At 52.7% G+C, this 23622-nt stretch overlaps 10 protein-coding genes across 10 annotated transcripts; 5 read left to right on the forward strand and 5 right to left on the reverse strand.

Annotated features, from left to right (window-relative positions):
- Positions 1-533: 533 nt before the first annotated feature.
- On the forward strand, positions 534-1657 carry LTS14_005417 (uncharacterized protein; the record flags this gene model as incomplete). The annotated part of the gene is made up of 3 exons (XM_064838115.1): positions 534-820; positions 887-1085; positions 1145-1657. 3 exons carry the CDS (start codon positions 534-536, stop codon positions 1655-1657), a joined length of 999 nt encoding a protein of 332 aa, XP_064694200.1.
- A 2233-nt stretch (positions 1658-3890) lies between these two features.
- On the reverse strand, positions 3891-6860 carry LTS14_005418 (uncharacterized protein; the record flags this gene model as incomplete). Its single annotated transcript, XM_064838116.1, has 1 exon — positions 3891-6860. The coding sequence occupies one exon, from the start codon at positions 6858-6860 to the stop codon at positions 3891-3893; it is 2970 nt and encodes a 989-aa protein (XP_064694201.1).
- A 331-nt stretch (positions 6861-7191) lies between these two features.
- On the forward strand, positions 7192-8453 carry ERG10 (erg10, acetyl-CoA C-acetyltransferase; the record flags this gene model as incomplete). The annotated part of the gene is given in 2 exon segments (XM_064838117.1): positions 7192-8422; positions 8437-8453. The coding sequence occupies 2 exon segments, from the start codon at positions 7192-7194 to the stop codon at positions 8451-8453; spliced, it is 1248 nt and encodes a 415-aa protein (XP_064694202.1).
- A 1038-nt stretch (positions 8454-9491) lies between these two features.
- On the reverse strand, positions 9492-10212 carry LTS14_005420 (uncharacterized protein; the record flags this gene model as incomplete). Its single annotated transcript, XM_064838118.1, has 2 exons — positions 9492-9773; positions 9931-10212. The coding sequence occupies 2 exons, from the start codon at positions 10210-10212 to the stop codon at positions 9492-9494; spliced, it is 564 nt and encodes a 187-aa protein (XP_064694203.1).
- Positions 10213-11129: 917 nt separating this feature from the next.
- On the reverse strand, positions 11130-12702 carry LTS14_005421 (uncharacterized protein; the record flags this gene model as incomplete). The annotated part of the gene is made up of 2 exons (XM_064838119.1): positions 11130-12268; positions 12330-12702. The coding sequence occupies 2 exons, from the start codon at positions 12700-12702 to the stop codon at positions 11130-11132; spliced, it is 1512 nt and encodes a 503-aa protein (XP_064694204.1).
- A 675-nt stretch (positions 12703-13377) lies between these two features.
- On the reverse strand, positions 13378-14507 carry LTS14_005422 (uncharacterized protein; the record flags this gene model as incomplete). The annotated part of the gene is made up of 4 exons (XM_064838120.1): positions 13378-13411; positions 13468-13501; positions 13554-13823; positions 13877-14507. The coding sequence occupies 4 exons, from the start codon at positions 14505-14507 to the stop codon at positions 13378-13380; spliced, it is 969 nt and encodes a 322-aa protein (XP_064694205.1).
- Positions 14508-15789: 1282 nt separating this feature from the next.
- On the forward strand, positions 15790-17783 carry LTS14_005423 (uncharacterized protein; the record flags this gene model as incomplete). The annotated part of the gene is made up of 7 exons (XM_064838121.1): positions 15790-15860; positions 15918-16251; positions 16310-16404; positions 16467-16823; positions 16964-17358; positions 17416-17498; positions 17562-17783. 7 exons carry the CDS (start codon positions 15790-15792, stop codon positions 17781-17783), a joined length of 1557 nt encoding a protein of 518 aa, XP_064694206.1.
- Positions 17784-18384: 601 nt separating this feature from the next.
- On the forward strand, positions 18385-19710 carry LTS14_005424 (uncharacterized protein; the record flags this gene model as incomplete). The annotated part of the gene is made up of 1 exon (XM_064838122.1): positions 18385-19710. One exon carries the CDS (start codon positions 18385-18387, stop codon positions 19708-19710), a length of 1326 nt encoding a protein of 441 aa, XP_064694207.1.
- A 58-nt stretch (positions 19711-19768) lies between these two features.
- Positions 19769-21076, reverse strand: LTS14_005425 (uncharacterized protein; the record flags this gene model as incomplete). The annotated part of the gene is made up of 1 exon (XM_064838123.1): positions 19769-21076. The coding sequence occupies one exon, from the start codon at positions 21074-21076 to the stop codon at positions 19769-19771; it is 1308 nt and encodes a 435-aa protein (XP_064694208.1).
- A 497-nt stretch (positions 21077-21573) lies between these two features.
- RFC2 (Subunit of heteropentameric Replication factor C (RF-C)) lies at positions 21574-22844 on the forward strand (the record flags this gene model as incomplete). Its single annotated transcript, XM_064838124.1, has 2 exons — positions 21574-21689; positions 21746-22844. 2 exons carry the CDS (start codon positions 21574-21576, stop codon positions 22842-22844), a joined length of 1215 nt encoding a protein of 404 aa, XP_064694209.1.
- Positions 22845-23622: the final 778 nt, after the last annotated feature.

Genomic DNA, 23622 nt, shown 5'->3' on the forward strand with positions numbered 1-23622 from the left:
AAGATGTGGCGAGGCCAGTACAAGCCTGAAACTCATCTCGTACACATCTTCCGTCGGTGAAACTCAACCTTCTGACCTATGGACTTAGTCCAGAAGGTCACCAGGCAAATTCGCTGGTTCAGCGGCCATGGAAAGCACGATACCAAGATCCGTGATATGTCACTCTTGGCTGATCAATTATTATGGTATTCCAGGCGCTGGCATGTCACTGCTACATTTGGACTGATCGGGTTTTGATCGTCTTGGCCCGAGCCTTGTCCGGCCGGTACGTGTCAAAGTTCTAACTTGCTCTGTTGATGACCTCTAATGGGCCAGGGCCAAACCGTGATGCTGGATATGGGTGGCAACCCATTTAAGTACTTCATGCAGCCCATTGTATTCGTACCGTCGCTGCTGAATGCTGCATAAGCATGATCAGCAACTGCTTCAAGCGTAGAAATATCGTCGTCCATCGAATTTCGCACCTTGCCACGACGGCACGTCCACGCACATTTGCGAGCAGCTTGCGCAATCCCTTCACAGCGACTACTACGATGCATGTCAATGGTGACTTGAACAATACTACCGTGCTTCGCAAGACGGTCGACATTGTTCCGGACCCAACCTACGCGAGACGGTCGCTTGCGATACCGCGCATTGAGGATGAGGCGCAAGTGCGCGAAAAGTATCGGCCTTTTCTGTGCCCTAAGGATATTACAGAAAATGACTGGGTGGCACGTCTGGAACTCAGTACGGTGATGAAGATGGTCGAGAGTGATATGACTGCCACAGGAGGTGACCGCTTGCGAGTCCTGATGCTCTTTGGCAGTATGCGTAGCCGGTAAGCTGGTTCCTCCTTTTGGTGATCAATCACACTGCTTTGCCTGCAGAGAGCTGACTTCTTCAGCTCGTATTCACGTTTACTAGCATTGGAAAGCGCTCGAATACTTTTCCGCCTCGGCTGTGATGTACGGGTCTACGATCCGACTGGGCTGCCAGTCAAGGACGACGTATCACATGATCACCATAAGGTGCAAGAACTACGCGACCTGAGCAAATGGAGCGACGGCCATGTTTGGATCTCGCCCGAGCAGCACGGTAATGTTGTACGTCCCTCTCTCCTCACACCCACTTCCATGGGCCGCGGCGCTGATCAGTGTGCCAGACTGCCGTGTTCAAGAACCAGATAGACTGGATTCCCTTGAGTACTGGATCTGTCCGTCCTACACAAGGCCGGACACTGGCTATTGCACAAGTATCTGGCGGCTCACAATCTTTCAATACGGTCAATACCCTGCGCATCCTGGGACGATGGATGAGGATGTTCACCATTCCGAATCAGTCTTCGATCCCTAAAGCCTACGAGCAATTCACAAACGCCAAACATTCGGACGAGAGCGACTACATTCAAGCCGAAGGCGGAAGTCGACTTATGCCCTCTGGGAATCGCGACAGGCTGGTGGATTGTATGGAGGAGTTTGTGAAGTATACGATCGTCATGCGATCACATTTTGATTTGTTCAGTGATCGTTTCAGTGAGCGCACTGTACGGCAGGCGAAACTAGCTAAGGAGCAGCAGGTCAGAAAGCCGGAGGAGGAGACGGAGGCTTCAACAAACGGTACTAAGCGTACACATGGCACGGATATGGTCAACGGCGTCCATATCAAAAGCTTGTGATCGACACCACGTCACGGACAACGTTCGAGCAAGTATACAGCCTCGCTATGCGAGTGACGGCGCCTTTCTAAACTGCGAAGAGGTACTGGGGGCAAGCGCAGTCGCCGTATTCTCCCTCTTGTGTTCATGGGGTCAATTGTAGACCAAGCGAAATGCGCCCCACGACGACTGCAAGAACGATCAGCTCAAGATAGGTAGCCGATTGCCTCTCGACAACGATGCCGTCGACTTATGTCGACGCTCATTAGATCAGACTAGCTATAATACTACGACGTCAGGGCCGTCGTTGTAACGTCTGCACATGCTCGCTGGCTCACAAAGGTCGAGATATCGTGGGCTCGTGGTCGAACATTTCCGGCTAATCGGTCAGCCAATTTTGAACTCATTCTTGCCGTTTCACGACCGACATGCGCTCGATTAATGAGCAGCATGGAGTGACACATCAATATCTCCACTGGATTTGGTGAAGCCGCTGCCAAGGACGTGTCGGTAAGAGGGTTGGGCCGGGCGTGCCCACAGTCCGTCACATCCGACGATTATCTTCTACGGTGACTCTCTAGCGAGGTGTGATTGGCTCGTGGTTCTAAAAATTACCCGTGCAGATGTTCACTTCCGCCCACCTCATCTTGTACACAGTGGTCTTGTAGAAAGATGCGAATTGTGGTGATGTGATCGAAGCTATGGCAATCCACGGAGAACATCGTTCCTTTCTTTAACCTGCGTCATGATCACCATCCAGCACTTTTCATCAACTGGTCCTTCCGAGGAGCCAGCCGAAATACTAAACTAGCTAGCGAAATCATACAGAGCGGCAGTGTCTACCTGGCCCAGTCTACCTATCTGTGAATGCATATCATGGACTGACCTCGAACATGTTCTGATTGGAACCCTGAACTTTGCCACGGCGGTAGCGGGTAGCGCCACTGGCTACATTGGCAGTTCGCCTACGTGGCTTAAAGGCACCAATGCTCCTGGGATGCTTTTCGTTGCCAAGTGGCTTCGTTGCCGCTTCATTCTCTAACAAAATCTGGCAGCTGCGTCTTTCACAGGGAGCGGCAGTAGGTCTTTGAGGCCGGCCTTGTCTATCTTCCCGCGACTGCTGTCTCCCTTGGCAATATTTGAGCTGGCCAGAGCAGCCACCAGCCTTGACCGAGGATCAGATCGCTCAAACAGAAAAGGCTATCAAAATCATCCTGAAGTCAAGCAGTCTAGAACAGGTTCACAAGTGGGTTTCCCAGAGTTGTGGCCTGCTGTTCTGGGAACCGGTATATACAGCTGCTCAAGCCAGGGAGATTGCGAAGCTGGAGCATGTAAGTCGTACTTTACTCTTCACGAGCCTAATGGTGATGAGTTATAGAGCGCGGTTGAAGCATGTGTCGCTGAAAGCGAACGCAGGTCTCGGGCTGTGACAAAGATATAATCGATCCAATGATTCAATATGGTTGCTGAGCAAGATACCACTGGAACACGGATGGTCGCTGACGAATAGCAGGCTGAGTTGCGTAGTTCTGTCATGCCTGACGTGCAAGGCACAGCAGCTGTGTACAAACCGAGTACGATCTGAATGTAGCGCATCATTGATCCTCGCCTAGAACTCCATATGCTGCTAAGCCTCATCATGTCTTCTGAAGCGAATGATGGCTCGCAATGGGACCGAGACCGCACAAGGCTCAACCCAGCACAGCATGTTATTCCTCCCAAGTCTCGATATGAATATGCCTCAAGCATATATCGACACAGTCAAGGCTGCAATAGGAACGATCATCAAGCCGAGACAGACCCAGGATCATTCCACAAGAATGTCTCAAAGCTCGACAGCCTGTTGTATCGCACCGTGACTTGTCCCCCTGAACAAGCAGAGGAGATTGCGAAAGTTCCTGGCGTGGGTTCTTGCCCACCACAAATCAACTTTCTCACCCTATCCCACTCCGTCACGCCCTCATAGCCTCGAAATCGAAGCAAGAGGTTCTAATTAGGATGAGCCGGAATTTGGGATGGCTGACTCGTTCCTACACCACAGGTCGCTGAGATGAAGCCGAATATCAAGGATCCCAGCTCCATGCTCGATTGACAGCCAGAATTGGCAGAGGGTGCCGACGCAACGATGGGATAACCCTTGATCATACATAAAACCCCTCGTCACGCTGGATCCGTGAGCACGTGAGCTCCCAACACCGTGCATGAGCGCATGACATTGCTTTTGCCGTTGCCATCTCACATGAAATTCCAACGCTCAGCCATCAAGCACACCACTCTCCCTCAACCCCCTCACAACCTCCGCCTCCAAATACCTCCCGACCCCAACATCCTCCACCAACCCCTTCCTCCTCCTCGTCTTCAAAACAAAATCCCTCGCCGTCTCCCCCCCCCTCGCCTGCTCCAACGGCCTCGTCCCAACCGCCTTATCCAACGGATCCCCCGGCACCAAACTCCACCGCTCAAAAACAAGCGAGACCGTCGCCTGCCCCTGTGTATGAATCCTCAAATCCGTCTCAAACCCAAAAGAATCAATAACAGGCAAAAGACCCTTGACACTATACAGCGGCGTCCCCGGCACCGGCGCATCGCTCAACACATGCCCGCGCCGCCGCGCAAGAACAGTATACAACGCGGAAACAGCCGTAGCCGGCCCCAACATGGAACACCCATAAACCGGCTCCAACAACCTCGGCCCCCCCATCAAAAAAGCCGAATAACACGCCCGTCGTACAGTCGGGATAACCTGCCCTCCACCCCTACTTATCGCCTCGTCCGCCAGACTAACATCCGTAATCCTGAACTTGACATTCCGAATCGGCTCCTCGCACAACGGACCCTCGCGCGTCGCCCAGCTGAAGCCTTGCTTGAAACTCTCCCGCACCGAGCGCAACAATTTCGGGTCGACATCACCGGGTAAGGTATCGTTTTGCAAAAGATTCGGGTCTGAATCGCTGGGACCGAAGGCCCAGATATTTCTCGATGCGAGTAAGTCGTAGCCATACTTCTCCTCGAAGAATTTTCCCACCTTGCGCACCGGGTCCGAGATGAGCACTTTGCCGGTCTCAATGTCGGCCGCGATGCCGTCGTCCAGGGGTTCGGCCACGAAGGTGATTTTGTTTTTCTTGTTGGGGGTGATGGCGAAACATTTGATGGCGGATTGATCGACGCAGGTCTCGGCGAAGCGGGTCACGGGATCGGAGACTTTGATTTCCATTTGTCCGTAGAGTTTGCGGAGGTCGTGGAGGACGCAGTCCATGTATAATTCTCCTGTGCCTAGGACGACGTGCTCCCCGCTCTCCTCCACTTTCGTCGTGATGAGAGGGTAAGATTTATTGATCTTCCGCAATCCATCCAACATCTTTGGTAATTCGGATGGATTGATAGGTTCGATGGCGAGTTTGAACACGCTCTCGAAGAAGTGCACCACAGGGTTGAAGATGTAGGCATCCTCGTCCTCCGGGAGTTTTTCGGCGACGACTGTAGCGGATTTGACAATACTATTGCTGATCCCACCCAGTAGCACCAGATTCCCAGCCGGGACACCGGAGACAGGGACGGAGTATCGTGATTCGGTAATACTGGTGCTTTCGATGACGGCCGTGACCATGTCCTCCTCATCATCCAGGCTGTAATTCTCGCCCAGTACTCTGACCTTCATCCCCGGTCGCGCTGTCCCGGACATCACACGCCCGTAAACATTGAAGTTCTGCGCATCAGCCGTATTGAAAAGCTTAGTAATATGCACGACCAGCGGCCCCTCAGCATCACATTCCAGCATCGTCTCCGCGGTCTTCGAGTCCTGCGGGCCAGAATAGAAAGAATCCAGCATCCTCTTCGCACCCTGCTGCGGAGAAGGGATATGCTGGGTCAACATATCCACGAACCCGGCCGCGGTGCCGAAAAATTGCTCACAGACCATCCTGAGCAAATCCTTCGCATTAGCCTTCAACTGACTGTTCTTCAGCGAGATCCCCAGCTCTCCCAACGTCTTCTTCAATTCTTCCGGCGACTCGGAGAGGGTGTGCGAGTAGAGTTTATACACCGGCTCGAGGACGAAATGCACAAAACTCCTCTTCGCCCGCTCCTCCACCGCCTTGCGAGTGAATTTGCGTGAGCCAGGGTTGAAGTAGATGTCACCCCATAACCTCTTCGCGAATGCTCCGGCATCGAACTCGGCTTGGGGATAGTTTGCAGCGTACATCTTCGCGAAAGATGGTAACGTGAAAGACCAACCCATACTGCTGCATGCAAAAGCTACGTTGCCTTTTTCGGGACTGACGCGGAACTTCTCGCCTCGACCGGGGATCGTGTTCTCGATGAATGTATTGACCTCCTCCACCACGTGCTTGAGTTTGAAGTAGGCGTCTGCGGGCGGGAGTTTTAGTTCCAGGATAAGGCGATCCATTTTGTTGACGACCAGAACGATCGGTAAGTTGTTTAGGACGGCGTGTTTGAGGGCTAGTTCGGTTGTTGTCTGGACGCCTTCCACCACATCTACGACCACCACGACGCCATCTACCAGCCTCATACTAGCCGCCACTTCATCCGCGAAATTCGCATGCCCAGGTGTGTCGATGATGTGAAGTAATTGGCTCTTCCCGCTCGTGCCCTGCATGAGTAAGCTCATAGGTGCCGCTTTGATGCTTAATCCTCGTTCGCGCTCGAGGATGTGGGTATCGGTATACCGCATCTGATCTTCCCGATTTCTTCCCTGTCCCTTCTGTGCTTCCAGACCCGAAAGCGTAGAGACGTCATGTGTCTGGCTCACGAGCATATCCATGAAACTCGTTTTGCCGTGATGGAGATGTCCTACAAGCGCGATGTTCCGTACTTGTTCCGGAAACCGCATGAGGTCTGACAGGAAGGACCATTCCCAGCTTACTCTCGGCAAGTCACCGGTCTCTTCTACCACGAACCGCTCAGTCTTGACGGGCTCGACTATTGGTTGTTGAAGGGTCTGGGTATCTTCTTCTTGGACCAGGGTTTCGACATCTGGACCGTAGAGTTGAGAGGCGGAAGGGTAGTACTGTTTGTCTTCGTGAAGGACAACGGCATTGGAGGGTCCATCGTCCACTTCCATAAGCTCGTCATCGGCGGCTGCTGCTGGTTCATCATCTTGGTCGAGGTATTGGTCGTAGGTGTTGGTGGGTTGTTGCTCGTTTTCTACTTCGTCTGACGGCTCTTCACCGATATAGTTGCCGAACTCGTCATAGAGGTCGTCCATCGTGGCGGGGTGGATGTATGAGCGGTGGGAGGTGGCGGGAATGTGGTAGATATGTGCACGCGACAGCAATATGCCTTCAGTCGCAAGTTCTCGACATGCAAACACGAGTCAGGCATCTTTTTCGCCTTGTCAAACCTTATCTGCTCTAGCGTCGCCGTTTCGTTTCATGCAGGCACTGACAGGGATGCCAGCTCGAGGTTTTTTGGGGAAACGATTTGATTGATCGTACGAGAGCGTCTCAACGAAAGGCCGAGTGAATGCCAATCAGCGACACGTCCACCTCGCTCGACTCTGATTGTAAAGCTACACCACCACCACCACCACCACAACCATGTCCCCTCCGCAACCCGTCTACATCCTCTCCGCTACCCGCACCCCCGTAGGCTGTTTCCTCGGCACCCTCTACCCCGCCACCGCCATCCAACTCGGCGCCCACGCCATCAAATCCGCCGTCCAACGCGCGGCAATCTCCCCATCCGAAGTCCAAGAAGTCTACTTCGGCAACGTCCTCTCGGCCAACCTCGGCCAGAACCCAGCCCGGCAATGCACCATCCACGCCGGTCTGCCTGAGAGCTGCGTGGCCACCACCATAAACAAAGTCTGTGCGAGTAGTATCAAAGCGATTGCTTTAGGGGCGCAGACGATATTATGCGGGAATGCCGAGGTGGTGGTGGCGGGCGGGACGGAGAGTATGAGTAATACCCCCCACTACCTCCCCGTCCTACGACAAGGAGCAAAATTCGGCGATCAGAGTCTCGTAGATGGAGTGAGGAAAGACGGCTTGACGGACGCGTATAAAGACGAGCATATGGGTTTCCAGGGCGAGGAATGTGCAAGCGACCACGGTTTCGGCCGAGAAGAGAGCGACGAGTATTGTATCAGGAGCTACAAAAAAGCCCAAAAAGCACAAGAAAGCGGCTGGTTCACCGCGGAAATCACCCCCTTCACCATCCCCGGCGTGCGAGGCAAACCCGACACCGTCATCGACAAAGACGAAGAACCGAAAAACTTCAACGAATCCAAGACCAAAACCCTGAAACCCTCCTTTAAAAAAGACGGTGGTACAGTCACAGCCGCCAACGCCTCGCCTCTCTCCGACGGCGCCGCCGCCCTCGTTTTAGCGAGCGAAGCCTACGTCCAAAAACACAACCTAAAACCCATAGCCAAAATCCTCGGCTGGGCCGACGCCGCGCAGAATCCCTCGAAATTCACCACCGCGCCCGCCCTCGCTATGCCCAAAGCACTCGCCCACGCCGGGCTCAAGCAATCCGACGTCGACGCCTTTGAAATCAACGAGGCCTTCTCCGTCGTCGCACTCGCAAACATGAAATTGATGGGGTTGAAGGAGGACAAGGTGAATCTTCATGGTGGGGCGGTGGCGCTGGGGCATCCGCTTGGTGCGTCGGGTGCGAGGATCGTGACGACGTTGCTTGGGGTGCTGCAAGAGCAGAAGGGCAAGGTTGGGTGTGCGGGGATCTGTAATGGGGGTGGGGGGGCTAGTGCGATTGTCATTGAGAGGGTTGGGGAGGGGTTTGGCGCGGGTGCGACTGCTAATGGTGCCAGTGGGTCTTCGTAGGGCGGGTGTCGGGATAGCCGGTTATGAGAACGGATGTGAAGACGGGCAGCATCGAGACTGACCTCACCGACCAGTCCTGCCGTTCCGTCGATCACACACCCTGTCCGAATCAATCATGAAAGTCTCTTTCTTCATTCACGGGCAAGAGCGGTCGACCTTCCTCTCTTCGCTCGCCCGTCGCGAGCATCAACGAAAATGTAGAAGCAACCCTTCATCATCATCATCATCATCATCATCCTCCTCCTCCTCTCGCTATACGTACCGTTACCTCATCTTCCACAACAAGCTTGACTGTATCACCGCTCCTTGTCCCTCTGTCAACCACGACCAGATCTGCAACTGATACATCGCCGTGAACCAAAAAGTGCAAAACGTACAGCAGCAGGCATTCGCCAGTCGTCACCGACCTGACTACTACTCTACCGATTCGAAGCTTAAGGGCAGGAGAGCGGACGGGATCCTCTGTTCTCTCCGATCTATGGCCGTACGTGGGAGGTGAGACTCGAGATGCAAACCATATTCGTGGGATAAAGACTTTTCCGACGAAACCGGATGGGACATGGTGCTGCTGGACTTTCGATGAGATCTTGTCAGATGAAGGCGGATTCGTGAAGAGCGTATCGTGGCGGACGATGCTTGCATTGTCGCCCTGCACGAAAATGGTGATGTCCAGCAAAGCGTGAGGGGTCGAGCTGATCGTGGCAGGTCACGGGCTGCTCGAAGTTGACCGTGCCTCTATTGAAGTACGAACCCGAGCCTAGGACGTACAGCAAGGAAGCCAAAGGAGGAACCATGCGTTCCATTCTCGTCCTGCAGGAGATCCTCGTGTCCGGCCGATGTGGCTTCGTGTCCGAGGCTAATCGTAACTTCGAAGCTCGGTCAAATCGACCTTGTCTCGAAGATCAGTATTCTAGAAGTCTTCGTGTAGCTCGCATCCGCGGAGACATGGTCGCGCTTCTAGTTGAGCCTCATATGCACCAGGACCCAGTAGGAAGACCAAGGGGCCCGCAGCAGCTAGGCGGTGCTGACGGCGCGACCCTTGGCTCCCCAGCCACTCAAGCACTCGTCCCTTCTTGCCGATTCCGTCTTTGCAATATCACGCGGATTTTCGTGACGTCTACCAGCTGGCCGAAACATGTCGGCCCGTAGCGGTGCACATCAGCCAGGATCCATTCGGCGTTGGCAATCTTCTCGAGCCGTCCTTCTGTTTGGATGACGTTAGTGACAACGCTTTGCTGGCTACTCGTCAAATTATAAAACGCTGTTTCAAGTGCACCAGGTATATCACGTAGCCTAGACGAAAAGCAATCGTGAACGGTTTTCGCATGTCGACCTCGCTGCTATCATACTGATTGTGGAGACGAAACATACCCTGCTGTACTCTTGTGAGGCCAGGAAGGTCCTTGTAGTTATCACGCAACACCTCGGGAAGGTCTGGTCTCAAGTCAGCCATCCCGACAAGTGTAGCGTCCCTATGCGGTTCTGTTACCATACCTTCCATGTCCACGTCAGTCGGGTGTCCAGAGTGAAAGGCCTGCCATTCGCGTCAACGAAGCACGCCAGACTCTGCGATATCATGCGATCGGGGATCGCCTCAATGCTCTTCTGCATAAGTTTCAGTTGTCCATGGAGCAGAAATAATCCCGCTACACCCGTCTGCAACTTGGAACCAAGTTGGTGTAGAAACACCATGATGGCAAGCAGCATGCGAGCTTGCATCCAAGCATGCTGCGTCTGTCGCTGAAGAGCTCCCTCCATACGCTGTAATGCTTCCATGGTTGTCTCATGATGTTTATGATCGATCGCGCTGCGATAAGTCAGTCGGTGCACTATCGATATCATCGTTGACGTACTGCCCATAACGTAGAAGCAGTAGATTCAATGCCGAGACATGGATCTCCAGCCCATGCTGTAGCTCCCGAGCTTCATCTTTTCCGCACATATGCCATCGGACCTTGCGCCATTGCGTCTTGAAGTCAGTCCTGCGTGTTCCTTGGTTGTGTCCAAGATGACTTTCGTACTTATGGTTCTTCGCCCGGAAGCGGTCTAGAGAAGCTTCACAGGCATTTACGATACCAGCGATAGCGTCTCGTTCGGCCACGTTGTCGGTGACAGTCTTTGCAGAGTCTAGAGCCAGCCCAAGGCTCCGAAAAGCATCAACAAGGCCACGATAATTAGCTTGCGATCCAGAGCTGTCTTCCAAGGCATTTCACAATATTGTAAACAAATCCAATCCCAGCGATAAAGTCACCGACCGAGACACCAAAAGGTATCGGCATCCTGCGAGCACCAAGTCGGAATAGTGAAAAGAGACAGGAAGACCGTATCGAAGTAAGTGCAAATCAAGCCCGTATCGGGTGGCTTAGAACTATAGCTTTCAGCTTGCAGCAAGGCTGAGCTTGAGCATGCTAAACGCCACGCCTTGAGTGGTGCGGCCTGAACTTCAACTGCTGCGAGAGTAAGTGCAAGGCTGCAAAAAGCGTACACGATCGTGGAGCCGCGCCTCAAATGCAATCGGTGGGATGTCTACTACATGCTGCAGTCGTCCCACAGTTACACTACCTGCTAGCAGCAAGTGAAACACGATCCAAAATGCTCTTGGGAGCCACGCGCAGAGTGTATCTCATATTCTCTCGCCCCCAGAACCATAGCCATCGATCTTACAAAGCAGTAAGGGCCTCGGCGTAGCGAGGCTAGCTCTGCAAGACAGTATTATGCGCTGGCAAAGTTCCGTTGATCAGATATGCGTTGACAGCAGCCGCTGTCTCGCCACCAAGAAGGTAAGAAGTGTGACCATCTCCCTCCCTGAGCAGCAAGACTGAGCTTGGTAACTGGGCCTGCAGCTCAACAGCCCAGGTATAGCTACACTCTGGATCGTGAGTCGATTGGACAAGCAGGATCGGAATATCCGTGTGAAGCTCGATCTGCTCAGGTGGATTGATGACGGGAGCAGGCCAACCAATACACTGCGTTTGATAGCCGTAATTCTGTGTCGCACCTTGAGTATGTGGAGCCCATGTCGTCATGAGCTTTTGCTTGTATAGGATATCTGCCAGTGTCGTGCTATGGTACGTCCAATCTAGACATCCCACGGCGAGGTAGCTGAAGGGGCCAGAATTGGCCGCGATCTCGCCATCGACTACGGCTGGAGCAAAGCTCGCAAGTCCGCTACCGTTTCCAGCAAACGCTAGCGCCAAGGCTTCGCTGACTGCCGCCCAGCCTGGTCCAGTACCAGCTTCCTTCGAGATGAGAGCTTCCGGGAAGTTGAACAGGAACTCCTCGTTGGTGATGTTGTCAAGATGACCCGGGCCAGAGCCGACGGACAATGGTGTCTCAGTCAACTTGACCAGGAGCTGATCCCACAAAGACAAGACATCCTGTCCAAACAGAGCAGACTCATTGCTCGTGCCAGCCCAAGTAGCAAATCTGACAAAGGAATCCTCGTAGGTCTGAACACCAGTCACTAAAGAGCCTGTCTCTGACTCTGCATGGTTTGTGATGCCGTCTCCAACGAGCTTCCCAAAGCTGCCTGGGAAAAGCTGAGCATACTGATAGGCGATCTGAGAGCCATATGAGAAGCCGACGAAGTTGAATTTGTCGTCACCATTAGCAATGCGGACAGCTTCGAAGTCCCGAGCGATGCTGAGGGTGTCCACGTGGAAGAGGAGGTTGCCGGTCAGCTCCAAACAACTTTTACCAAGAGCTATGTTGTGCTGCACCATGCGATCGAACTCTGCCTCGGTTTTGGGGAAGTAGGAAAGACGCTCATTCCACAGATCGGTATCACATTGGATGGGTGTCGAGAGGCCGAGGCCACGAGGATCGACGGCGACTATGAGTGTAAGTGTCAGTACTTTACCTAGTAATTGTATCCTGTACGCCATAGAACTTACTCAAATCATACTTGCTAGTGACCTCGTGGCTAAATGACGCTGCAGCGACTGTAAGATCGCTAGTCGCGATGCCACCAGGTCCTCCGGGGTTCAGATACAGGCTTTCTTTCTTGGCGAAACCAGTTGTGTTCGACTGGAAGCGGTTCATACCAATCATGATCTGGTCACCATTAGGTACCGCCCAGTCCGTAGGTACAGTGTAATTGGCGCATGTGAAGCCAGCACCATAGATCGCGCTACAGTCTGACCAGACAAGCGTGGAGGATGCAGGTGATGTTGCGTTATGGGCAGATGGAGCGTCTCTTGGGGGTAGACTCCTCGCTGCAGTCGTCGTGATGAGGACGTTGAGTGCGAGTGTTACGCTGCCGACCATTTTGTTGACGGTCTATCGTGTGTCGTCTTGATTGGGTAGGATGATATGAGACGGAACTGGTTTGTATGAGATTGTGGTTCTGTCGAAAATCACCTTACCTTGGGATTATATATATGCTCCAGCACTTACGAGTCAGAATGGTAGCAGCGCCTGAGCCTCTTGAGTTCGCTATAACAATTGGCGAAGCACATTCGTAAGCGTCCATCCTTCAACAGGACCACGACGTTGATGCTGTGCATACTGCGGACGAAGTCGAATCTCCTTGAGATTATTCGTCTGCTCGTCTCCAGGCAGCTGCTGGTGAGGCCACCTTTGATTGGCGGTGAGGACGACACTCTTCCCATTACAGTTAGTGTGATTTGACAAGGGTAAAGGATGATCTTGTGCTTGGCGGAAACGCCTCAAAAAATAGCGAGCTGGTATGCCATTGGCCACTTCGCTAGCTGCCAGACTTCGGCATTTACACTGTAGGCTGTGTCAATCGCAACGTTCTGAGAACAGCAATAGTGTTCGAAGGAGACGTAATCGCGCGTTGCGAGGTTGCTAACACAGTAGTCATTATTGATTCAGCTGATTCTCGTACCCAGCTCGTCTGGTGACTTTGTAAGATCGAGGTGAACAATGCCTTTGCTGTACTCGTCTGGAGTCTTTGCGAAGCCCTAAGCATCTATACTATTAAGCAAATCGGACCACAGGTTTGATCGTGGGGCTAAAGGGTATGCAATCAGTACTACCACCTTACACTTATAGGGGGGCTGGACTTACTCAGCTCCCAGCCATAACATGTCTGGTCTGCTATCTGTGTGGGCCGTCAGTTACGCGACGAGGATCCATCTCGGGGGAACACATACAATGCCCACCAGCGTCCGCAAACGTCTTGGTCTTCACAACATCAGAAAGCTTCAGATCGGCGATGATCAGCTTCTCATCCGCCGTATCTGCAGCGCTTAACACTCGACCATCCGGGCCTATGATTGCAGAGCTTCCAGCAATTGGCTGACCCATAATCGGACCACCACCAGTCTTCATCGCATCGATCCCTGATTGTGATAGTACGCTCGTGCAGTGCAGTACAAACGCCTGAGCTTCCGCAGCATACGTCTGAGACAGGTTACGACAGCCTACCGGACTGTGAGAAACTCACACTGAAAGTTCAAGATCAGTGAACGCTCACCTTCAGCAGACATCGACCAGAATCCTGGAGAGCCTTGCACAAATGGATCCAACGGTGGCCAAGCAGCGATGTGGACCTGTTCGTTTTGCGACATGGTGTAATACTTCAGCAATGGTTGAATATGCTCCCAGCATGAAAGACTGCCGACTGTAGGTCCATCTTCCAGCTTCACAACCCCAGCCAGACATGACCCTGAAGCATCGCCGAATATGGTGCGCTCCATATGCGTGGGCTTCATCTTCCTCCGCTTCATTTGGATCCCGCCCTTCCCGTCAATTAGTGCTTGTGCTATGTAGACCGAGTCCCCATCGCGTTCAGTGAAGCCAAGCCCTACAGCAATTGCATGCTCGGCTGCTGCTTGTTGGATCTGCTTCATTTCCGGACCGTCGACAGCGAGACTCTGCTCGACATATTTTGTCCCCAGATCGAAGTCTACAGGTCTGCTCCAGATCCATGCTGGATATCCCGGAATCCAGCACTCGGGAAATACGACCAGCTTGGCCTCTGCTTCGGCAGCTTCACGTATGATCCTGCATGTCTTATCTACAGTGCCATGTAAGTCAAGCCATACCGGTTCATGCTGCGTTACTGCTACGCGCAGTGATCCTTTCGACTGCACTGCGCTTCCCATGGTAGTTCCAAGAGTTTTCAAGGTTTTATCACTCCCAGCGAAGAGGTCTCGAATAGGATCTACGATTTTCTACCCGGACATAGTAGGAGGATGTGAGGTCAAAGATAAGAGATGCTGCGGGGTTATCGGGGCCGCGGAAGGAAACCTTGATAGAGCAATTGACCTTGCAAGAGAAAGGCGGAGGCAACTTATCATTATCTTGTCTGGAGCAGTATTCGATAGAAATGGAGGCTTATTAGCATGTAGACCGAAATATCGCACACAGGCCATACGTCTACGCAGAGCCCGAGATGGCAATCTCCGCTTTGCGTTTGCTCTAAGGATTTAGTCTCTACCAGCGAAGCCATGATGACCTTTTGTACATCTGAGCATGGTGGCAATTTCAGCGGCGACAGAGATGGAGCTCACAAGAAGTGATGGGTGGGTGCGGAGCAAAGGAAGATGTTCGCTGCCAGCATCCACTTTTCCAGCGCTTGGACCTTGCTGTAACGCCACAAATACGGCATTGCAAACGATGGCGAGCCTCGTGCTGCCCTTCGGCTTCACCACCGTTGTCGTTGCAGGAAGTACGTTCTTGTATAAGGTCAATTTCCCTCCCAGGTTATCGAAAAATATGTGCCGTGTGCGGGAGCCTGGTAGAACAGTAACAAGCTTTCCGGCATCCGTGGTGGCAAATGTTAGCACGCTGCAGAAGACCTTGGCCAAGCAAAACTACAAAGACCGAACGTGTCGGTGACCCAGGTGTGAAGTCGTTGGCAAAGGTCGGAAGTAGTGGGAGAAGAAAACATCGGCGTTTGGCCAAGCGAAACGGCCAACTCTCGGGAGGCATGGAGCGCTGATCTGCTGGACGTGCAATGTCTCTACTTGCACTTTGAGCCTCTGTATTTCAGGAGAACACATCTCGACGATCGATTTGAGTGATGTGGTGGAGATATGGTAAACACATGGCTCTTGGAACCAGGAGCTCCATCAAGTCTCCGCAGACGAGGTCGTTATCACGAGCTCGACATTAAGGTCGGCCAATCCTTACCCTAGCGAGTGGTCGCTAGTCATGGCAGCTCAGATACCGCACTCCACACCTGCATCGTGTCAATCCCCGACGACCCTCCGCATGCTCCACTGGCAGGATATTCTGGGGAGGAGCAAGCATCCGCGTGGCTACAGCGCGGCCCACGCGCCTATGCTTGTGCGTAGACCTATATAGATACGCACTCCTCTACCCACGTCGCCTCAGATCTCAATTCTATCATTGAGCGCGAGCACAGGCACTGACTCTAGCATCATGGGTGCCTTCAAGAACAGGAATGTCTATCTCCTCACGACAGTGGCCTACATGGGCTCGCTGCTCTTTGGGTAAGTGGTCGACACCCATTGAGACGCCAGTACGTACAGTGACTGATTTCACTATAGATTCGACACGGGTGTTATGGGCTCCGTCCTGGCCTTGAACGCGTTCAAAGACGATTTCGGCCTTCCTCCTGGCAAGACTGGTTTCGCCAGCGAGAGAAATGCCGAAGTCAGCTCAAATGTCGTCTCTCTCCTTACCGCCGGTTGCTTCTTCGGCGCTATCGCTTCTTCCTTCATCAACGAGAAGATTGGTCGCCGTCCAACCCTCATGGCTTTTTGCGTCGTGTTTCTCATCGGTGCAGCTATACAGGTCGCCGCCCACCATGCAATTGGTCAGATCTATGCCGGAAGAGTCATCGCAGGTCTTGGGGTTGGCGGTATGAGCAGTGTTGTCACGGTGAGTCACATGTCGGCCCAGTGAGCTCGCTCTAGCGGACTCTGATACATCGATGCAGGTCTACGTATCCGAGAACGCACCAGCTCGACAGCGCGGCCGTATCGCCGGTCTCTTCCAGGAATTCTTGGTCATTGGCTCGACGTTCGCATACTGGTGAGTCCATACTGCACTGTCCAGAGAAGCGGCTAGAACGCCCATATGCTGAGTCAAGCCAGGCTCGACTATGGTGTCAGCCTTCACATTAAGCCCAGCACTCTACAATGGAGGGTGCCCGTTGGAGTCCAGCTAATCCCTGGAGGACTAATGCTTATCGGTCTTTGCTTTCTCAAGGAATCACCTCGCTGGTTGACGAAGATGGGGCGCCATCAGAAGGCCGCAGAAAGCTTGGCATGGTCGCGCTGTGCCAAGATCGATGATCCCGAACTCCTCGAGGAGCTTGCAGAGATCAGGGCGTCAATCGATGAGGAGATGAACTCTACTGAGGGAGTGACCTGGAAGGAGTGCCTTCAGCCTGGCAGCCGAAAGCGTTTCTTCTTGGCATTTTGCATCATGTTCTGGCAACAGTTCTCGGGGTAAGTCGTCTCTACCCTTGTTCCTCCCTTCAACTCGATGATTTGCCCATCAGCATCCAGGTCCGGGCACGGCCCACGGGAATCCTTCACTATGAAGTCTCGCCGATCTCGCATTGCTGACATTATACTTCTGACCCCAGAACCAACAGTATAGGCTACTATGCGCCTCAGATCTTTCAAACAGTTGGTATCAGTAGCACTAACTCGTCTCTCTTCGCCACCGGTGTCTATGGCACGGTCAAAGTCGTTGCCACCGCTGTTTTCTTACTCGTTGGTATCGATCAGCTAGGCCGCAAGAGGGCATTGCTGGGAGGCGCGGCATGGATGAGTATGTGCATGTTTATTATCGCTGCTGTGCTGTCGACCCATCCGCCAGATGTCAAGAACCCACATGTCAGCAAGGCATCGATCGGTATGGTAGTCATGATCTATCTCTATGTCATTGGATATTCTGCTTCCTGGGGACCGACTCCATGGGTATTTGTGTCCGAGATCTTTCCAACTAGGCTGAGGGCATATGGTGTTGGCTTGGCTGGTAAGTGGTGTGGAAGCAATCGTTCCTGGTCGAATTCAGAGGCTAACGGTCGTCTAGCTGCAACCCAATGGCTTTTCAATTTTGTGATAACGAAGATTACCCCAATTGCGGTCTCAACAATTGGCTGGAAGACCTTCTTGGTTCGTTCACAATCGATCGAACACTTATGTAAGACAATCATCGGTGCTGACTATTATGTCTAGATGTTCGGGATCTTCTGCTTGGCCATGGGTATCTTCGTGTGGTTCTTCGTGCCAGAGACGAAACGTCTATCTCTGGAAGAGATCGACGTTTTGTTTGGGAACGTAGATGCTATTCAACGGGCCCAGGATATCGAGATTGCTCTCCATGCCGAGAAGAAGGAATTGGAGCTGGAGCAGCGCGAGGGCGGGACGGTCACTCACGAGATGCCTCCTAAGGTTTGACGAGGTCAGATCCTCCGGCGTAGATCGCACGCAGCTTGAGTTCGTCTTTGCAATTTCTGTACTACTTTCATCCTGCAACCCTTTCCTGTCCATTGGTCCTACAAATGCTTCTGAGAGTTACGGGTCGACGGCTGTAGCTGCACACAAGAGCGATCCATGGACCTTACAAGATCGTCTGTATTCCTTTTGCCAAATTTAAAGCACGGAGTCTGAAGTCGTAGATACACCGTAATCATGGTGTGAGCCACAAACCTGAATTGAGAAGGTGTCTCCTGCAACCCGGTTCCGCCCAGATCCTTTGGTGAACGGACGAAGGCTTAGCGTCGTGATCGATGTGAGTTTGAGACTTGCGTCTCGGGCCTGAGGAGGCAGGCACGGGGAATAAGAGGTCGGACGGTCCCACTCCTTGTGAGCTCGAACATAGTAGTCGGGGCTGCGAGGAGATACATCAGCACATCCTCACCTTTTTGACAAGTCAACGTCGGCTGCAGCCAACAGTGGCATAAGCTGTGCTGTAGTGGATGCTCGATCCTCCTTCGGCAGTCGACATCTGAATCAGAGACGTGGCTGAGAGCTTCCTTCCGCGAAGGCGGCGAGACGTATGGCTGGTCTCCTTGAGAATGTCGCCATCATAGGCGGAGGTCTAGGTGGCTGCGCTCTCGCATTAGCACTCACAACCCACGACATTCCCATCACAATCTATGAGGCTCGTGGGCCAGATGCAGATACGCTAACATCCGGCGTTGTCCTCACGCCCAACGGCCTTCATGTCCTCGACCGTTTGGGAGTCCTCGACAGGATCAAGGATAGATGTTGGATCTCCACCCACCGCACGTTCAAGGACCGTAACGACAACACTGTGCGAAAAGTCGTTGTCGCAGCAAAGGAGCTTTATGGCTATCACAACCATCGACTGTGGAGGAAGGTCTTATTGAACGAGATGAAGCAAATGCTCTCCGAATGTGGCATCGCTATCAATTACAGTTCGAAGTTTGCCGGCTGCGAGTCTGACACCCACGAAGGCGCGACATTGCTGATCAACGGCAGTCTGCAATCAGCATCTCTACTGATAGCCTCCGATGGTCTACACAGCACAATCCGACATTATCTTGCTCCAGGCATCGAACCAGAATATACAGGTACTCTTGGCGTTCTAGCACATATACCACACTCTTCTGTCTCATGGCCATATGCGGACTACGAAAAGAACGCCACGATTCAGGACAGACCGGGAGCGATCTTCTTCTTACCAGAAGACGCCGAAGGCAAGGATCTTATGATCGGGCTACAAGTTCAGTACCCAGAGCAGAGCCGTGAGGACCTAGAGCGACTGAATGGAGACAAGGATGCCCTAGAGGGCTTCTATCGCAAGGACTATGAGAAGTGGGGAGAGACCGCGAGGAAGATCATTGATGCTGTCAGTACGGAGGGTAAACAGAGTCTGTGGGTATGGCCCTACATGCGCATGCCGAAGCTCGAGAAGTGGTTCAGTAAGACAGGCAGAGTCGTATTGGTAGGAGATGGTGCGCATGCTCTGCCACCTAGCTCGGGTCAAGGTGTCAACCAAGCACTTGAAGACGTCTACTCTCTCGCCATGATTCTCGCAGCGGTCTCGAAGCACAATGGCACGACATCTGTCTCACAAGGCGATGGCGAGAACAACGGCACAGAGCCAGACCCGAGTCAAACGAGAGTGCTCGAGGGGTTAGGCTTTTGGCAGCAGATGCGGCAGAAGCGTGTAGATGCCATATACGATTGGGCGACGAACTCAAATAACGTCCAACGCCTACCTGAAGCTGAACGCAATAAGCTCGTGGCAGAAGGCAAGATCAAGAAAGGCACAGCTGGGGAGGGCGATGATATGTCATGGCTGTATGCTCCACGGCTGGAGACCGATGTACAAGAGTGGATCCATGCAAGTCTATGACTTCAATCAATTACCTGAGGACCACATCATGGCCTAGATGTTGGAGAAAGGCCAATCATTAAACGATCTCAACGCTCGTATCAGCGACGCCAGTATCCGCGCCCCCCTTCGCAGCCTTGACAGCAGCTTCAAACAATTCCACAGCATCATCATTTTGTTTCTGCAAATCGGCATTATTCGTGAACGCCGCCGCACCACCGAAAAACTGCTTCATCTTGACCGGATCCTCATGCATGCCCTCTTCCGCGTAAGCATAGACCCGTCCGAACTTCCGCGCTAGATCAACCACAGCCTGTGATCGAGGCCGTCGGACAGTGTCGTAGGCCGAGAAGAGAGCTTCGAGCTGCTCAACCGATTCGAGTTTCCCGAACAAACAATCCAACACTGCTGCGTCTTCAAGCGCTTGTGCCGCGCCATTACCAGCGAACGGCATACTAGCGTGCGCAGCATCGCCGAACATTGCTACACGGCCTCTGAAGTACGTCTCGGCATGGTCATGATCTGCAGCTGTCCAAGAAGCGCTGGTGTCTCTCGCCACCATCCGGACGATTTTCTGAGCATCCTCGCTGTAATCTTTGTAAAGCTCCGGATCGAGATCGGGAGCTTTGCCACCTTCGGCGAACTTAGCTCCTCGGACTGCGACTCCGGCAGATAATCGAGTGCCTTTGTTCAGTGGGATGCAGTTCACGTGGCCTCTTGGTCCGAGCAAGATAGGGACGGTTTGAGTCCACTTCGGGTTGATGTGTTGCTTTGCGAAGTCAGCGGAGACCATCGTACGATAAACCTGCCAGCCTTCGTGGTTTACTGGTTCGGCTGCTGGATGGTCGGCGCCGAGGATATATTTGCGGGTTATGCTGTGGACACCATCTGACCCCAGTATGCAGTCTGCCTGTGCGGTACTGCCATCTTTGAAGGTGATTGTTGAGCCGGAGTCAGAGCTGTCTATGCTTTCGAGACGTTTGTTGAAGGTTATGCGGTCCTTGGGTACGAGCTCTAGTAATCCATCCAGCAGATCGGCTCGACTGACCGTCTTCCTGCCCTTCGCTTTGCCAAGTTCTGCGACCAGTGTGCCTTGATGTGGTCCTTGTGCGAGTATGACTTCTGTGGACATCACTTGGTCCTCCTCTCCCATCTCTAGCGCTTTGTCGAAGTATGCTTGTTTTACTTCGGGTCCTATGAGCGCCATTGCCTTGATGGCGTTCATGTGTAATGCCAGGCCAGCGCCTACATCCTTGTACTCTGGAACAGACTCATAGATGTGATAATCGATGTGTGACTTCTTCGCCAGACCAGCACCAAGAGCGAGACCTGCTATTCCGCCGCCTACGATGGCTATTTTGATCTTCTGCTCTTGAATGGAGCCCATGGTGATGATGCGGTGAGCGTGGTAGAGAGAGTGGAGGAGAGTAAGAGTGATGATGGACAAGGTGAAAGCAGACTTACGCTCAACTACATGCAATAGTCAATGTTTTACAACAGTTCAAGGTCTCACGCTCGTTCAATACAAAGGATGAATCGTTGTCCGATGAGGATGGATGGATAAGGTTAGAACAATTGCTGGTACCTGCATGAAAGTGGACGTCATGAAGATGTCCCGGTGCCGCCTCATCTGCTTCGGGACGACATGGACGTCAGTGTGGAATTTCTATAGATATGGTGGCCTGGATGGAGGTCCGCCATCGTTGCAGAGAGTCTGCCGAGAAAGATCCTACATACCTCATCGTTCTGGCGCAACGACGATGTTGGGTAAGGATAGCTTGTTCGGCAAGACCGGCAGAACTTCGGAATTGAGGCGCGTCTCAAATCGCGTCACTCCATCTCGAGATGGGATAACCAATTCATGAACTATACCATATCGACAACATGGCCAGCTTCTTCGACATCCGAGCGCGGCAGGCGGCTGCAGCGGCGACAGCAAGCTCAAGCAAGCAACAAACGCCAACACAAGATAATCGCCTACAGCCATGGGTAGAGAAATAGTATCACACTCGACCTCACATATCAAATCCCACCACCATCACTAACACTTCCATAGCCGCCCCAAGTCGCTCGATGATGTCACAGCCCAAGATCATACCGTCACAGTGCTCCGTCGGACCCTTCAGTCCGCCAACCTCCCTCACATGCTCTTCTACGGCCCACCAGGAACAGGCAAAACCTCCACCGTCCTCGCTCTAGCCAAACAGCTCTACGGTCCAGAGCTCATCAAATCACGTGTCCTCGAACTCAATGCCTCAGACGAACGCGGCATCTCAATTGTGCGAGAGAAGGTCAAGGACTTTGCACGCATGCAGCTCTCGAACCCACCTGCTGGACCTGCTGGAGAGGAGTACAGGAAGAAGTATCCTTGTCCACCATACAAGATTATCGTGCTAGATGAGGCCGATAGTATGACGCAAGATGCTCAATCCGCCTTGCGAAGGACGATGGAGACGTATAGCAAAATCACCCGATTCTGCCTGATTTGCAATTATGTTACGCGAATCATCGATCCTCTAGCTTCGCGATGCAGCAAATTCAGGTTCAAGAGTCTGGACGAAGTAAATGCAGGAAAGAGACTGCAGGATATTGCGAAGCTGGAGAATGTGCCCTTGGAAGATGGTGTCGTGGACACGCTATTACGATGCAGCGAGGGTGATCTGAGGAAAGCGATCACATTCTTGCAATCAGCTGCAAGATTGGTAGGTGTCGTGCAGGCCGCTCCTGCTGCAGACAAGAAAAGGAAGAGAGCGAAGATCGATGACGACGAAGATGAAGATGTAATGGACGTCGACCAACCCAGCAGTAGCAACCTCGTCACAGTCCGCAGTATCGAAGACATCGCCGGCGTTATCCCAACGAACACGATCGATAACCTTCTCACAGCCATGCAGCCAAGCTCAAAAGGCACAGTCTACGGTCGTGTCTCCAAGGCCGTGGAGGATCTGGTAGCAGAAGGCTGGTCAGCTACGCAGATTGTGACGCAGATGTACGAGGAGATTGTTATCAAGGACGATACTACTGGGGACTGGCAGAAGGCGAGGATTGTGCTGTGCTTTTCGGATGTGGATAAGAGGTTGGTGGATGGGAGTGATGAGCATTTGACTATTCTGGATTTGTGTTTGCAGGTGGCTGGCATACTGGGGGAGAGGTAGTGATGGTTATGCTATATGAGATTTGAGCGCGGCGTTGGGGTCTCAAAGCGAGTTCTGTGCCTTCTATCGTGTTTGCCGGTAGTCATGATCTATTGCGCATAAATGTCAAGTTGCTGCGTATATCCTTTGTAGTTTTAGGCACTACAAGAGCATACTATAGCTACAAAACTTCATTCTGACCTCTCGGTGCCTTATTCCTCATTCCTGACTATGGTGGTGCAACGATGGTCGATATTACTATGAACGAACAATATGCGTCCACCATGCTGTCAAGGCCCTGGACATAGAAGCTGGAGACTGGGACTCGCGGCTGTGATGGTATCGCCTGCGAGTCCAGCGTATATGCAGTGTGTCCCATGCGTAGATGAGGCACGAACGTGAGCTGTCCAGAATAATCTGCCTTGGCGGAGTATGACCCTCACTTATAGTCAGGGTTTGTTTTGGGCCAGACTCGAGGCCGGGACTCGAGAGAGTCATTGGACAACTCGTATAAACAGCCTCCAGTACGCATTTCTATGCCGCCGTTCGTGTGTGGTTGAGCTGGGTCAAATTTACTAGCAGGTCATACTGTGAGGTCTAGTCTCGCAATCAAGCCTGGGAAACAAAAACGTAGAGCGGGACTCAAGAGAATAGCCATTAGAGATGCAAGTCCAGCTTGTAAAACATAAGTCCCGGGCGTGGTCGTCGAGCTACAAACTTTTTAGCTTTTGCGTGAGAATCGGTGCATAAGTCCAAATCCTCCAAAGGGGCTCGGGATACAGCAATGGACATCGGGACT

This window comes from Recurvomyces mirabilis, assembly GCF_035927965.1.
Source record: "Recurvomyces mirabilis strain CCFEE 5264 chromosome Unknown scaffold_13, whole genome shotgun sequence".
NCBI lineage: Eukaryota > Fungi > Ascomycota > Dothideomycetes > Mycosphaerellales > Teratosphaeriaceae > Recurvomyces > Recurvomyces mirabilis.